Source organism: Parasteatoda tepidariorum, chromosome 2, assembly GCF_043381705.1.
Source record: "Parasteatoda tepidariorum isolate YZ-2023 chromosome 2, CAS_Ptep_4.0, whole genome shotgun sequence".
Classification (NCBI taxonomy): domain Eukaryota; kingdom Metazoa; phylum Arthropoda; class Arachnida; order Araneae; family Theridiidae; genus Parasteatoda; species Parasteatoda tepidariorum.
The window spans coordinates 50,498,531-50,515,158 of NC_092205.1; the positions used below are offsets into that span (position 1 = coordinate 50,498,531).

General features: G+C 27.9%; 1 protein-coding gene across 1 annotated transcript in view; it reads left to right on the forward strand.

The window, feature by feature from the left end:
• The window catches only part of LOC122269256 (tyrosine phosphatase IA-2), a 336,473-nt gene that overhangs the window by 297,247 nt on the left and 22,598 nt on the right, over positions 1 to 16,628 (forward strand). Inside the window, exons 16-18 of the mRNA XM_071188254.1 lie at positions 512 to 557; positions 10,897 to 11,044; positions 14,507 to 14,580. Coding sequence (XP_071044355.1) covers positions 512 to 557; positions 10,897 to 11,044; positions 14,507 to 14,580 — 268 coding nt within the window. The remainder of the gene's footprint in view (positions 1 to 511; positions 558 to 10,896; positions 11,045 to 14,506; positions 14,581 to 16,628) is intronic.

Here is a 16,628-nt window from a genome sequence, read left to right on the forward strand (position 1 = left end):
AAACTTATGATTAAGGTTTAAAGCATATATAAGTTGTTCACAAGCGATTAGCCACAAGCTTTTACTCGTGAAAACTGGAAAAAGAAGATTTATATTGTACAATAAACAGCTAGACCTAATCCCTTTGTTCAAAATTGTCAACATTCTATTTCATTTCAAAATCTAAACAACAAATGTCTTCTAAATAGAAAACAGAAATTCTTTATGGAATGCATTACTGCGTCCTTAATCCACATGGAAAGTCGAATACCAATTCCGGAAACAGATCAAAATATCCTTTTATTATACGCTACGCCCATTTTCCAATCGGATTATAATTCCCTTAGCGCATATTTAAAACCCCATATTTAGAAACCCGATTGAGGAGAGAATTAAGTCTCAATCAATGAAATGGAAGTAGACCTCAAATTTATTAATATACAAGCATTTTCAATTCTGCTAGAGTTATTAGTAATCCTCTCAGCGCAGGAGTAATGGAAATAAATTGTTCTATGAATTATCTGCATCCTAGGAAAGGGTTCCTAGAAGCACCGTCAAGTAAATTCATTAAGATTAAGGCAATGCAATTTATGAATATTCGCTTGTCAATATTTTCAAATAGAAGTAAATAAAATTTAAATATTAAAATAAATTTTCAATTTATTCGATTTGAAATGACATTTATTTATTTTCTAAATTCAAAGAAATTTCAGCCTAAAATAATCCAGCTTAAAATTAAATTTCAATTGTTTAAATTGTTTGAATCAATTTTGTTTGAAGAACAACTTTAATACTCTGCATACAAAAGACTTGCTCGATATAGTAATTGAAACTGAAAGCCAAGTGTTCGACATTCGCTAGAATTCAAAAAAAATTTCAGCTTAAAATGTATCCTTTGAAACAAAATTTTCGGAAAAAAGACTCATAATTCTTTATACAAAAATACTTGTTACGTCGAACTCAAACTGAAAATCAAGTGTTTGAAAATCATAATCAATTAATTGAAATTACTGACCATAGTAAAAAAATCGATTATCAATGTGAGGAATTTGATGATATTAATGATTTTTCTTACGAAATAAGTTATTAATATTGGTAAAAAGTTGAAATGGCACTTGATTTGAAATGACATTTATTTTTTTGGAATTCAAAGAAATTTCATCTTAAAACTAGCCTTTAAGATGGATGTTTTATTGAATCAATTACATTTAAAAATCATCTAATACTTGTATACAAAACACTTGTTGGGCATATTAGAAATCAAGTGTTTGAAAATCATGCTCAATTCATTGACAATTTTTTAAGAATTTTAAACATTTTTGCTTAAACTGTATATTTTAAAACGAAAGTTTCATGTGACAATTTAATTTGGGGAAAAAAGCTTGTGATTCTTTATATAAAAAGATTTGTTGGGTCGAATGATTCAAACTGTAAATCAAGTGTTTGAATATCATAATCAATCTATTGAATTTATTAACCATAATAATAAAATCTATGATCATTTAGAGGAACATGATGAAATTAATGATCTATGTTACAAAATAAATTTTTAATACTGGTAATAGGTTTGCTACTACGAAAAAATAACCAACTGCTTGATTATTGTATATTGCTGTGATATGTTTAAACAGAAAAACATATTTAGTCCAATTAGAAACGTCCTCACTTAGAGTTGTGCGTAGTAGAAATCTATTACATTTAGTCTTTTTTTCTATCAAGTGACAATTCTGAACTCACTTTATATTAATACAATGCAAAAAAAAATTAACTTACTTTTATATAATATTTCCAACATTAGACAAATACTGAATGATTTCGACAAAAGAGTTTGAGTATCATTATATTACACACGAAAAAAGAGATATTTAACTTTATAAAATGACGAAAAGGTTGCATCTTTAATGCTGTAAACACATCACTTGATTAAAAACATCATTTACATCAGAAATACAAAGATTGGAAATAATGGTAGACATATTTCAAACGCTCAAAAACAGGCGCTCATTTTCAAAACTTGCCAGATTTCAAAGAGAAGAAATAAAATTGATTTGAAAAATAAAAGTAAAGTTGCCAAAGGAAAATGGAAAAATAAAGGTGAGAAACCAAGCTAGAAATACCACAGTAGACGAGAGAGAAAAATATGAAAAGCAGAAAAAGAGAAAACACGATGGCCGAGAGGGGCAAATAAAGGTAAAATGCATTTCCGTGCTTTGATGTGGTGAGGAACTAATGACATTAAGAAGGGAATCAACGTTCATATGAATAAAACTGGATACCAGTTTATCAAGATAAGCTAACGGGACTGGGGTGGAAATATTTTTTGCACTGTCGAAAATGAATTTATGCCCGAAATTCCAACAATTTACAGCAATTGATGATTTTTTCTATTCTAGATAGCGAATATATCGATCGTATTCCTTAAGTCTAACTTTTTAGCGGTAAACGAATATTTTTTAACTGCAGGTAAACCTCTTTAAAATAAGAAAGGGAAAAATGACTAAACGTTTGTAGTCCCTTGCAACAAAATATTCTCTTACAGAGAAAAAAAATAGCTTTCACACTCAAAACAAATCATCTTCAAGCATGGCATACTATGAAAGATGGATTATTCTCATAAGGCGTAACAATTCACATGTTGCTATATCACGTTGTCATGGTGAGAGAGCTAAGCATCACTTTTCTTACAATCCGTACATTATTCAGGCTACCCTGTCTATTTTGAAAAGTCTTTTTTTGATATCTGCTCTTTGTAAACATTACTCTCCTGCTTTACTCTATTGCTCAATATCATTTTATGCTTGCTTCTAAAGTAAAGTATTGCAAACAAGTTTAAAAGAAAAGGAGTTTAGTTTTGCAGTATCAAATTTAAAAATAGTTTTACTGAACAGTCAGAAATAAACAATATACTTTTTGATAGTTATCAATTGGATTTGTTTATTTTTTATCTTTATTTAATCAGGCTGTTTGTCAAAAATTATTATTTCCTTAAAATTATCATAAATATATACAGTTCATACAAAATAGGCTATAAATAAATAAAAATAAAAATTTAAAATAAGTTATTTTACTTTTAAAATGAAAACTTAATTTTTGTTAAAAAGATTATAGAGCAGTAAAATCTGTACTTCTTGAATAGAATTGCTTTTTCTGAATTTGTTATACGACTTTCAGAATATAAAGCATTTTCTTCACTATTTGCTTTTCCATATGTGGCATGTTCTGATGCTTTAGAAAATCAGTTCCCAAATGATGTTCCGTGAAACCCTAGGGTTCCGTTAAAGAGTTAAAGAGGTTCCGTAAGTTAGTACTTTTAATAAATAACCAGTAATGAGTTCTGAAATCTCCAATTATTAGATTCAACCTATAATTCATAATTTATTAATCTTTCGATTACCTTTATGAAATTATTTCAAATAAAATGTTAAAGTAATGAAGTATAAATGCATTTTTCGAAAGGAAATATAATATTCCTAATTGCAATATATGAAAAAAATTATGAAAAAAAACAAGCATTTATTAAATATTGCATTAGTATTTTTTTTCTTATCGAGCTTTTCAAATCAAAATAAAATTGCTGAATTCTTTAAGAAAAAAGTATGTTTCACCTAATTATCATTTTCAATATTTATAGCTGTTCTTTTAAGTTTCGTTTTCGGCTTATTTTATTCATTTCTCGCTTATGTACATACAACAAAAACAAATTCATAACTATAGTAGTTGTAGCAAAAGAACTGCAAATTTAACTGTCGAAAAGAAATCTAATTTAAGATAACCTAATTTAAGGTTTTTAATGATAAAACGATGAAAAATCTTCATTCATTTAATTATATATTTTGAAAATAATTTTTTTAGACTCTAACGTTCACAATAACCTTAATAAACTTTATTTGAAAAATCGGGGTTCCGCCGAAAGGAGGTTGATTATTTAGGACTTTGCTTCCGAAAAAAAAAATTGAGAACCACTGCCTTAGGATGTTCCAGCTTAATGATACAATAATAAATTAAAATTGATATAATTCTTATTTCAAGAAAATCAGTGAACACAAAGTATGCATTAATTTATGTTCAAATGCGGATGGTAGGCTGGTGAAATGATTCACCTAGATTAACAATTTATCAAAAAATTTATCAGACTTTCAACTAATAGCAGAAAAAGATCTATAATCGAAAATGAATATATGATGTTATTTATATGACTGAAGTCAAGTCCTGTTTTGTAAGGAAGCAAAATACAAAAAGTGTATATATGCAACTATTCCTTTTTTGCGAATAAATTAACTTTACAACTAAAATAATGAGTTAATAGCATAAATATTAATTGAAAAACTTGAAATAATACGTATTCTAAGCAAACAAACTTTCAAAAGAACTTTTTTTTAATTTTATGTATTATTTTTTTTAACTATATTTTTTTTAATTTTAATTTCTTACAATTAATTTTTAATAAACTAAAAATTTTTTTGAGCTTAAGTTTAATAAGTTTAAGCTTTGTAGAGTTTATGAAGCTCTATTTGAGCTTAACAGAGCTTCATAAACTATACAAATGAAGCACTTTTGGCAAGCATCTGTTTTCCTTAAACTAATATTTTACTGATAAAACGTCTATTAATTCATTCCCAAATTTGAATACACATTTACTTTTAACTAATTCAAATTCTAATTAATGTATAGATTTTTTTAAATAGAAAACTGTCATCTAAAGTAACATGAATCTAACCTTGATTACTTTTTGCCTCTTACACATTTTGTTAATCTGTTGTTAATATCCACTAATTTTAAGTTTGAAGTTGTTTTTAATCGTGATTTTTTATTTATTTTTTATTTATTTTTTAATTTATATTTAATACTCTAAAGATAAGCTTAAGTTATTAATGATTAGTCACTGGACTTTGTCTGTCATGATTGAATGGGTTATCATAACACTACCCAGGTTTATTAATATACCATCAAACATCCTAGAATTGAGATTGTTTTCCTCTTTCCTTTTGATAAGATATCTCTTAAAAGATAAATTCTTTCAGCACTATTTGTTTCTTCTAATTAATTTGTTTTAGTAAATAGTTATGAAATTATTTATACTTTTTAAATGCAAGATAATAGTTTACACTATATTTCTCACTATATAGACATACTATATTCCTCAAACAGATTATTTTTGATTTTAATTTCTCAAGAAATTTTCTAATTTCAGATCGATTTTTTAGAAACGGAAGAATTGTATATCACAACTAAAATAAAAACTATTTATTGCCTCATGACTGAAATATTCATCCTCAAATTGGGAACATATCAGTAACTCTACAAACAATTTTAAATCCAATTAATTGGTTTAAATTTAACTATCAGTTTTGTATTTTCTTTAATAAATATGTGTTAATAAGAACTATAATTTAAAAAAAAAACAGAATTTCTGGTAAACCGTTACCATTTACATGGAAAAACTTCCAAATGAATTGCTAAAGATGGTTTTAAAACTGGAAATACTGTTTTTTTTACCAGAAGTATCACTACTATAGAGAAGGAAACATTCCTCCGTACATTTTTCATAAAAATTTATATACTAACATTTTATATGCAATGAACTCGCTAAAGATTCGTAAAAATAAAAATTACAACTAAAGCCATGAACAAAGAAGCATTTCAGCTTTTCTACAATTCTTAACATTTTTATAATAGCTTCGAACCTCAAAATAATGCAAATATGATGTTAACTTAAACAGGTCCGAAGTAGTAAAATATCATATTGTAAATCATCTCATTTAAAACTTGATTGCACGATGTTAATTAGCACTTAAACAAAAGCAGGTATTTCTTATACGCATTTTTAAGTTTTAGCAATTTTACTTATGTTAGAAATCAAGATACCGATACTCTGATTCGGAATATCATTATTATAGTTCAATATTTATTGCTAAACCCCGTCCCGCCACCAAAGGGGGCATCCGGGTATTTTTTTACTAATTATTATAGATCAAGCTATATTTAAGAGCAAGATATGCTGCACCTATTTTCCTAAAAGCACACATATTTACACTTGTTTCATTTTCCTGTTAACTTTCGCATTTAATAAATAGATGAGGAGAAAGAAATAAAATATTTTAATGTTTAATTGATGTATCATAAAATGGTATCATTAAACTAAACTGTGAAAAATTCCGAATCAAATTACAGTGCAAAGTACCGGCACTTTGGGTGCATTGTCTGTAAACTCCATTTTATCGCAAGATATTATACCGTAATTTCTTGATAGTAATACATATTTAATTAGAGTGATTTTGTGATGATTTTACAGTAATTATTACTGTAAAAATTACGGTGTATCAGATTATTTGCTCCTTAATAGTGAAAATTAATTTTTCGGTAAAAAGTACCCTAATTAGAGCAATTTATAGTTTATGAAACTTGAAACAGATTATTTAATTAGAATTCAAAAAAAAAATCATTGCTTACAAATATATCTTTTTAAAAAAAATTACTTTTAACTTTTTGAACATATATCTCACAAATTATCTAAATGTACCGTTTAAATCTTCCACCTCCATCTTTTTTACCTTTGGAATAAAATATAATAAATTATTTCTCACACTGTTTCAGAAAAAACTATTAAACAAAAATTTAAAAAATGAAAAAGAAAAAAAAATGGAAATTATAAATTTCCATTACTGAGACAATTTTGTTTTGCTGGTTAGAAACAAAGTTTTAGTTTAATTCAGAAGGACAAGTGTGAAAGAGAAAATATGTTAATGAAAATATTTGTAGAATCGAGCTTAACTAGTAATGAAACCATGTCAACCCCATTAGCGGGTTAAGTCTGAGGCTATGTAAAAGAAGACCTAACCAAATCCTTTTCATGTAAAACAAGCTTAAAGGATCCTTTAAATCTCCTCACCCGTCTATCTTAAAAGATTTGAAATGGGATTCCAGACTCGTGCCATCTGTCGCAGAAGAATGCTAGGGATTTTCGAGGCAGCATTTGAAAATCAGAATTATGATGGAGAGCAGGGCTTACTCCGTTTTCTGAGGTATTTAATTCTTCGAATGGAAAAGTTCGATATCACTTCTGTGCTACTTTTCTTAAATCTTTTCCAGGACTCTGGATCCTAAGATTTTTATTCGAATCACGTTTCAGCGGTGGTTTATTTTTTGTTCTTTAACCAATGGCTGTGTCTGTGGTAGAGACTGCTTTTATTGAAACGTGCTCGTAAATAGGAGCTGCTAAATCGGTATTTATTAGAAGACTATTTTCAGTTGTTTTGAGGGACTTGAATTTAAGTGATATTACGAAATACATACATTCTTTTTTAGAATAAAGACAAAATCTTTTACAAATGCTCTTAGGAAGGAAAAGTTTTGATTGATCTTTTAAAAATAGAGATTTTTCAACACACATCCTCTCGTAAAAAAAATGCTGGTTTTGGTTTGAGCATTTTAAAATACTTTATGTTTCAAGACTTAAAATATCTTGTAGGAAACATTAAGAAATATTTCCTTGTAAGATAATTTAAACTTATTACATTTATACATGAAACTTTTTAAAACTCGAAATAGACCTTATGCATATTCTTAATGTTTAACAATAGAGTCTTTTGATTAAACTACATATTAAAATTCGAAATAACTATATATTTAATTCAAAAATTTTGCACAATTGCTTTATAATCATTATAATAAATATTTATTCATATTATGATACGTTACGTAAATATGTATTTACATTTTGATACGTTTAAAAAATAGCTCGGAAATATTTTATATCGTTTTTAAAACATAGAAATTTTTAGGTTTTGCAACTTGTATCGTTCAATTACCTTATTGAGACATTTGAAGTATTTTCTCACCGAAACGTTTCCAAAATTACTTGACTCAATCTTATTTTGAATTTATTTGCTAATTATGCTTTGGGGTGATAAAAAATTATTGAGATTACTATCGAAATTAGATAAACATAAAATGGGAGCTTTGCGTTGTGCATGTTATTTAATTAATCTATAAAATAAAATTACCAACGAAAGATGTTATCGTTCATTTAAGAGGTTAAATGTTAACATTTATTTTATATTGTAAAATATTTTATTTTGGCTCGTTAACGTCTTTCATAGCATTACCGTACCAAAGTAATCCGCTCATTCGAGTTATTTTAGGGAGGTTTGGTGAATCTAGATGATTGTAAAATGCTTTTACTAATTAAGTATGTATTAAAATATTTGAAAAATAATTTTATCTTGTAAAACCTTTAAAAACTGTCATTATAATAATTTGAGTTTAATAATTATATTAAAATATATTCGCAATCTAAGCAGGAAATGAAATTCTAAATCAGTTTCAAAAAGTACAGTACCGTAAACCGGGGCGAGTCTACCCATTTTTTCAGTTTGTCAACTTTCAAGTGGTCAAACTTTTGTAAATATTAAAGAAAAAAGGCTTTTAATAGGTGTTTCGGAATCGCTATTTATCCCTCTTTAAAGCTGTGAAATCGATTTTAGAAAATATTAACAGTTACGCTGTTACTGTATATTTTTNAAAAATATACTCCCACTTTTCTCAGCTTGTAGTTTTTCACATATAAAGAGTTTTTTGCCCCTGGAAATAAATAGATTTACTTCTCAGAAGTTCACACTTGCCCACTTTCGCGTGCTACAAAAAAGCTTCTTCCCAGTGGTTAGCGAAACAACTATTTGAGCGATATTGTAGTCATATACTTAATTCACTTTTAGCTATCATATAATGCACATTAAGATAACTAACTGGTTCTCTTTATGTACGTTTCAACTATTTAAGTGTAGTGATAATAAAAATTGTATTAAAACAGGAATCAAGCATGAACGCTAAAATTTTGCTACCACATTAAATATAAAAATTTAATCTTCCGGAAGAGCTGGTAGGTAATTTATATCACCTCCAATTCGCATTCGAGTCACTAGAAAGCATCACTGCAATGCCACTGTCCACAAATGTATGTGTATAGGAAAAGTCCTCTAAGGCAGTGTTCCCCAACCTTTTTATCACCGCGGAGCTGTCAACGCTTGATAATTTTACCTCGGCCCGCTCGGGGGAGGGGGGGGGGCGTTGATTGTTTATATTTTAGATTATTTTGATTTATTAATTTTAATTTAATTGTATTCAAACATGCCTTCAAAATAAAATACAGTTACACCAAAAAATAAATATGAAGTGATTTAACATTTTAACTTACTAGAACGTTAAATCAATGAGAACCCTGATAGTTTGTTTCTTTGCAATGAGACTGTTCCATCTGGGGGGTTATCGGAGACAATGACACCCGAAGTATGTTGCTTATGTCCAGTTTATTCCGATGCTTTATTTTGGTTGCTGTTACTGCAGAATAGGCTGTCGCAAATGGCAACAAGGATTTAAGTGCTGTGGTGGCAATCTCAGGGTATTCTGCCATGACTTTAATCCAGAACACCGCAGAACGCAGTTTTAAGGCCGCCGTCATTTGCAATCTCCAGCAGTTGATCTTCTTCTTGCACAGACATGCTAGATTCGCCCGATTTGTTGACAAATGGGATCCATTCCTTACCAGATATTTTTTTATTTGGGTATAAACCAAGGAATTTAAATTCAGTTTCAATGAAATGGGCGGCCCGGTACAATTTGATCCACGGACCGGTACCGGTCCGCGGACCGCGGGTTGGGGAACACTGCTTTATAGCAAGTACTTCGTAACTAAACCATACCTTAAAATGGGAAAGGAATGCCTTTTTTTAAAACAAAATTGTCTTATTTGATTTAAAACGTAAAATAAAAAGCTTCCTTTAGAAATTGTAACATGTATATTTGTGTCATATTAAAAAAAGTAGACCTTAAACTAAGCACATTGTAAAACTTTAATGGTTTAATAATGCATTTATTGATTGAAAAACTTTTTTTTTCCAATGGCAGGCACTGAATTTGAATCTTTGCCTACACTATGCCAGAATTGTTGCTCATTTCGCGTTACCCAGTGGGCACCTGTGAACCAAAGTCACGGANAAGTTCATTATATGTGGGCCACATTCACACATCATACACACACACAACAGAGGACAGCACAAAGAGAGAGAGAGAAACATCCATGCCCAGAACGGGATTCGAACCCGCAGCCTATGGATTCGCAGTCAGGCACGCTAACCGCGCGGCCACCTGGCCGTCTGATTAAAAAACTTAATTTACATGCATTTAAACACACAAGTTTCCAAATTTTAAAGAAAAAATACATTTTTTATTAAAATGAAAAAAAATACTTAAAATTTTTAATTAGGCTATATATCTAGATCTTTAAAGTTCAGCACCTGCAAAATGAAAGGTACCAAAGTATAGCTATTAACCAATTATTGCCTAAACAATGCAAGAATGTGACGTCTTTAGTACATACAATTTCTAATCTTATAAAATGAAATTAATGTTTAAATACTATAAATTTATGCATTAGGAGTCATAAATAATTAATTAAATGAAAAAGAAGACCTTGATTAATCATTATTAACAACAATAAGAACAATGGAAATATTAAATAATTTATATCTATTTTATTAGGATTCAATTAAACTGATACACAAGATGCTCTTTTATCAAATTGCGAATACATTCCAATACCAAAATATAAATTGGTTTAAGATTATGTGAAACATTCTCTTGCTCCCCTATTCATGAATGATTGGTTTATCACAATTTAAAAAATTTTGTGTTCTTTCTTTTTAATCGTAGATTCTATTTTAAGCCAGTTAAAGTGCATAATGCAACACAATACACAATAATTTACTTCATTTCCTTCCTGAGTTCAAGAGCAGTCATTGCAATACCTTTTGTATTTCTTAAACGTTTAATTCATAAAAGTCAATGAAAATCTAAATTGTGAACAAAAATTTTATGAAATAAAACTAATAAAGGAACTTTATTTTTTAAATTTTTTTCTAGTCATACATGGAAGACCATTTAAAGAACAAAGACCGACTTGACAAGGAGTGGGAAGCACTTTGTGCCTATGAAGCCGAACTCTGTGCCACTACGGCTGCATCTCAACCTACAAACATTAAGAAAAATCGCTACACTGATGTTCTACCCTGTAAGTTACCATCTATGATTTTTATTCTCTAAATGAAAAGATTAACAATATAAAAAGGTGCAATTTGTCCCTGAATCACCATCTTTCCTTAGAAATTCCGTTCAAGTCTAAAATATTGATATTTTCGACTGTGATTTAAAATTCAACATTTTTGGCAATATGTATTTTGATTCCTCACCATTTTTAAGATCAGCCCAGTGGTTAAAGCACTATGCTTTCAATGCGAAAGATTTAGATTCAATTGTCAGTGACAGTTTATAAGCCCACCTGCATTTAAATCAAGAGTCAGGGAAGAAAAGGTGGCCTGTGCGCAATGTTTAGCACGGTATCACCACCATGGTATTGATCATGAAGTTCTGAGATCATAATCTGAATAGCTTCTAGTTAACAAGCAACTGCTGCGGGAGTGGTTTTTTTCGCTTTAATCACTGTTAAACATTTAGTGTCCCAAAGTCGTAAAATAATTTTTAAACAGAAGAATTTGGCTATCAAAATTTGTCAGGTAATTTTCCAAAATCAATTATAATAGAGGTGAGAGTTCAATTAAACGTTGAATCAACCTCTTTGTGGGTGTACGAATCGAGAATTATTATTATATGGCAGACATTTCTACTTTAACCTTAATTTTTCTTTTGAGATTTTTTATTCAGTCATTCGATAAAAAAATTAAAAAAAATTAGTTACATTTTAAAAACTATTACTTACGTAAAATTGAATCGATGCAAAAACAATAAATTACCTGAAGAATACTTCAACATAAAAAATTGAATACTCTTTTAGGAATTAGAGTTCATAATTGGAACTAATCTATTACTTAACTTATTTCTACGAGGAAAAAAAATTAACTGCCTAAATCGGCTTATTGCTATAAAGAAAGGCATTAATTAAAAGTAATATTTTATTTTCTAACAAATGGGTTAAGATTTTTTTTCCGGAAAGAATAATTAGTCATCAGATGAATACAAAGCCAAAGCTAGCTTTTAAAAATATGTTTCAAACATGAACGGTTATTATTTTTTTATATATATAAAAGCACAAATTATCACTAAGCTTTCGGAAGAAAAATGAGGAATCCGCCATTAAAATATTAGGTTTTTATTATAAATAAAACTACTTTTATTTTAATATTTAAATAGATTTTTGAACTTTTCCTTCCAGGAATAAAGCCCAAAAAATTTTTTTACCTTTGTATAATCTGCATTTAAAAAATTGGAACTTCGATCACAAAGAATAATACATGTTCTTATTTTTCTACCTTCGAATTTTTGTTCTTTTAAGCAAGAGTTTTATTTTTCCTTACATTTTCATCCCTGACTTTAATAACACAATTTTTATGTTTTTAATCTTATTCAGCGAGAATCTTGTAATCCGCTTTTGTTCGACATGTTCATCGTTGTGGGTGAAATGTAAAGGGTGGGGTGGGAGCTGGTCAATTGAATAGAGTTTCAAAGAACAAATTAATTAAAGTTTATTTTTACATTCAGCGAATATTGTTCCAGCTTTTTAATTTATGTCCTAAATCTCCACTTTTTTTTTCTTCAGTTAATCGCAAGAAAGTATTTTTTTTTTAATTATCATGCATTTTTTATAACATATATTAAAGTAGCGTTTAAAAATTATTTTTCTATACCTATATGCTGGACTTCAATATTTTTAAAAAAAATATTAACCTTGAAGATTTATAAATCGTTTAATTAATGCTCATTAGTTTTTATTATATTTTCTAAAAGGTATTGCAATCTGCTATAATAGTCCAAAATTACTTATTTTAATGTCATATAATAATCAGAATTTCAGCAAGTTTCGTCACTTATTAAAAACGCGGAAAAAAAATGAGTAACAGCATCTAATTTTGAATTCCATTCATACCTAAGAAATGTGCACTAAAAATTTACTTGTTATGCAAAAAAAAAATTTCGATTTAAAAACAAGCTTTATACCTTTTTTTTTAACTTTAGACTATCGGAATATTTTAAACAAGAAATTTATTGGGAAAAGCTATCGGCGTTCTGATCTTTACGGGATTTTTGAATATCCTTCAAATCACGTAAAATTGCTATCATTTTACACGTAAGAAATATTTTGTTGCAAGGTAATTTCATAAAAAAGAAAATAATTAAGAACTGTTTTAAGAATGGTTAAATAAGTTTAAAACGCTTTCTTTAATCTATTTTCTGTTGAAATAATAGTATTGTTTCAAACTTTATAATTGTAAATACCAGACAGTAAAATATAACTTATTATCGCTGTAATTAGGTAAGTATATTATGAAGCAATTGCTCCATTGAATATTTTCCACTTTATAACTTTACACTATAATCCATTCCACTTTATAACCTTTTTCTTTTATTCTTAAAAGAGGTATCTAGTTAATATTAACAAAAAATTATATTACATTAGTTCATAACGAATGTTCAAAATTAGTCCTTTAGGATGAAATTATTGATATCGATTAGATGTTTTTAATATATACGTATATTAAGAACCCAAACAATGGGTGGTTATGAGAGTTTTTGAACAGAGACTTTGATAAATAGTTTAACGTCGTTAAATCTTAGTTAACTTTTATTTCAAGAGTTAGAATCAAAAACATCACAGAAATTTTCTTAAAAAGGTGGCAGGTTCTGAATGCAAAATTTTTAGCTCGAATATTAAACATAATACATGCGTCATTTTGCATAAATGATTTTCAATAAATTTAAACTAATAAAATATAAAATAAATTATATGTAAATACCCTATAGCGAAATTCCCATATAATGTTTGATGAAGAAGCATTAAATTCAACAATTTAATTATTCCATTTGCTTTAATAATGAACCTCTTTTATATCACTGCTGTTTATTTGCAGATGTATCTGAATCATTGGATAATTTCCCGAAAAATCTGCATTTTGTTCAATATATGCCCTATAAGACAATGTTTAATATTCAATTAATCATTCTTGAATGATCTTAAAAATCATAATTGCAACCGATCAAATTTTCGAGGAAATATTATAAAAGGAGATGCCTCTAACGGAAAAAGACACTGTTTATTCCTTTTAAAATTAGTAGACAGCCTAAAATTAGTAAAAAGCCTCTTTCATATAAAGATGAATTCCAAATTAAATGTTTCAATGAATGTTGGATATTATGCCTACAGCTGAGTCAAAATAAATAATTAATAATTTTTATTCATATTTCCTGTCAGGTTCCCCTTAAACTAAGGCATATTGTCAGTATAAATAATAATAATTTTATTTAAGATTTCAATATAAAAAAATGATGAATTCAATGGTTTAAAATAATCAGAAAAGTTTTAATAATAAAGAGGAATATTATTCAAATTAAGAAAGTGAATATCAATATAAAGTTTAGTTAAAACAATAAGAAATTTTCTTCAACATTTTATAAGAAAATTTTTTAATTGCTTTTGTATTTACTAATTTTATGTCATCGAATAAAACATTTTCTTTTACAGATGACCATTCACGGGTTGTACTAAATGAGCTATCAAATGTCTCTAGCTCAGATTACATAAACTCTAGCAGCATCGTAAGTATTCTAAATTTGTACATACGCATAAAAATTGTTAATCTAGATATAAAATTCCTAATATTTTTAAAATCAATTCTACTGCGTTTTAAGGAGTCCCATAATTTTAAAAGATAGACAAAGGTACAATAAAACTTTTATTACAGTGAAACACGCATTTTTCTACGAATTAAAAATGTTTCGTTAATCACAGCAATAAGAGACTTGTAAAAACATATAAGTTTTAAAAAAGTTTTTGCTAAATGCAATTTAATTGGCTATACGTTCTTTGATAATTTGATAACTTTGAAATATATCACATACGTTAATTTCAAATATTTTATAAGACTTTAACAAGCAATTTTTTTAAATTTTTTTTAGTGTGAGAGAAAAAAATACTCAAGTTTTTTTTAACACTTTTAGCAAGAAGTATGATGAAATTAGCACTAACGAAAAATAGGAAAATAAAATTGCATAATAATTGGAAACGGAAAAAGTGATACTTATTATTTTACTATTCAGTTCTTTTGCTATTTATTTCAGTTCGTTTTATTTATTTTTTTTATATTTGGTCAATTTCCGTTACATTTCCTTTTTCAAGTTTTATATTGCATGTTTAAATTTTTTCTATATGAAATCATACGGAATGTAAGTTTTAGTAATTAAGTAAGAAGCTACTGTTGATAATATTAATCAAGCAACTTTCCATCCTAAAGATGTTGAATATAGTTCACTGTAGCTCTCAAAAGCTGAAACTTTTTTTCAAAAAAAATTTTCCTACAAAATTCGGTAAGAAGTAAAATACAATATAAAAACATCAATTTACAACAATGATAATACTTATTGGTTTTTAAATGTTATTTTAAGTTATACGCACTTGAGTTTTCTAAAATTAAAATGTAATTTTATAAAGAATGTGTTATAACTTTTAAATAATGTGCCTTGATTACTCTATTTGAATTATAAAAACAATATCGAAACTGTGATGCACTTACAAACAAGAAAAAGCAATAAAACTGCTAGAAATGTCTCAATAAAAATGTTTAAATAGCAATTTATTTAATTGCTTTTTTATCATATTCAAGCAAAAAAGAAGTCAAATAACCATAAAAAGGCATTGAAACTGTTAGAAGGGGGGGAAAGCGTTTCTTGATTGTTTATACCTAATACAGTATAACAACCAGATATCCATCAGCACCAACTATACTCACTAAAAAAGTTTCATTTTGAAAAGAAAAATATGAGTTTCATATTTCTGTACTTCAGTTGACAAAATTAATAATAAATTCAAATAAAGTATAAATGTAAGTTAACATTATGCCAAAAAAGTATTGCGGTTCTTTAAACATTGTAACTTTTATTTTAAAGTACTATTTCAGTAATTTTTATTTAGTAATTTGTACTTTTTTTTAGTAATCTAAAAGAAAACAATTACGTGGCCTTTTATAAATCTGTTACAGAAAAATTTTATTTAACCTTTGAAACTAGAATAATTCTTAAACGAAGGTGTCAGAAAAACATTCCTATTGCATAAGCATAAACTAGGCAAAAATTCTTTGAAGGTATGCCATCGAAGCTTTAAAGCATGGCATTCATGTGCGGTGACGTAATAAAGGTATTCAGGTACGGTACGCACTCTTCAAAAGGAATTACTTTTAGCTGCACCCTGATCATAAGCACTAATAAGGATTCGAAAACTGCCGTCGACAAAGATTCCTCTTGTGCAAGGCACGACAGGAATTTTCAAATAAGTACCACGTTTCTCGTAAAACAATACGTACTTTTCAACAAACTAGGAAGGGCATGGAAGTAATTAAATTATTAAAAAGACCGAAAGCACTACAATAGTTGGCAACCAGTTTAATTTAACTGACGAGTCAGAGATGGAAAAATCTTGTTTTTGCGCTATGAATTCATTCAAAAATCCTACTTCGCCAAATAAATGTTGAAAAGAAAAATAGGAAATTGTGCAAGGAATAGTTATTATCTTCTCATCATTTGCAAAATTATTATTTTTCATTACACACACACACACACACACACACACACACACATATATATATATATAC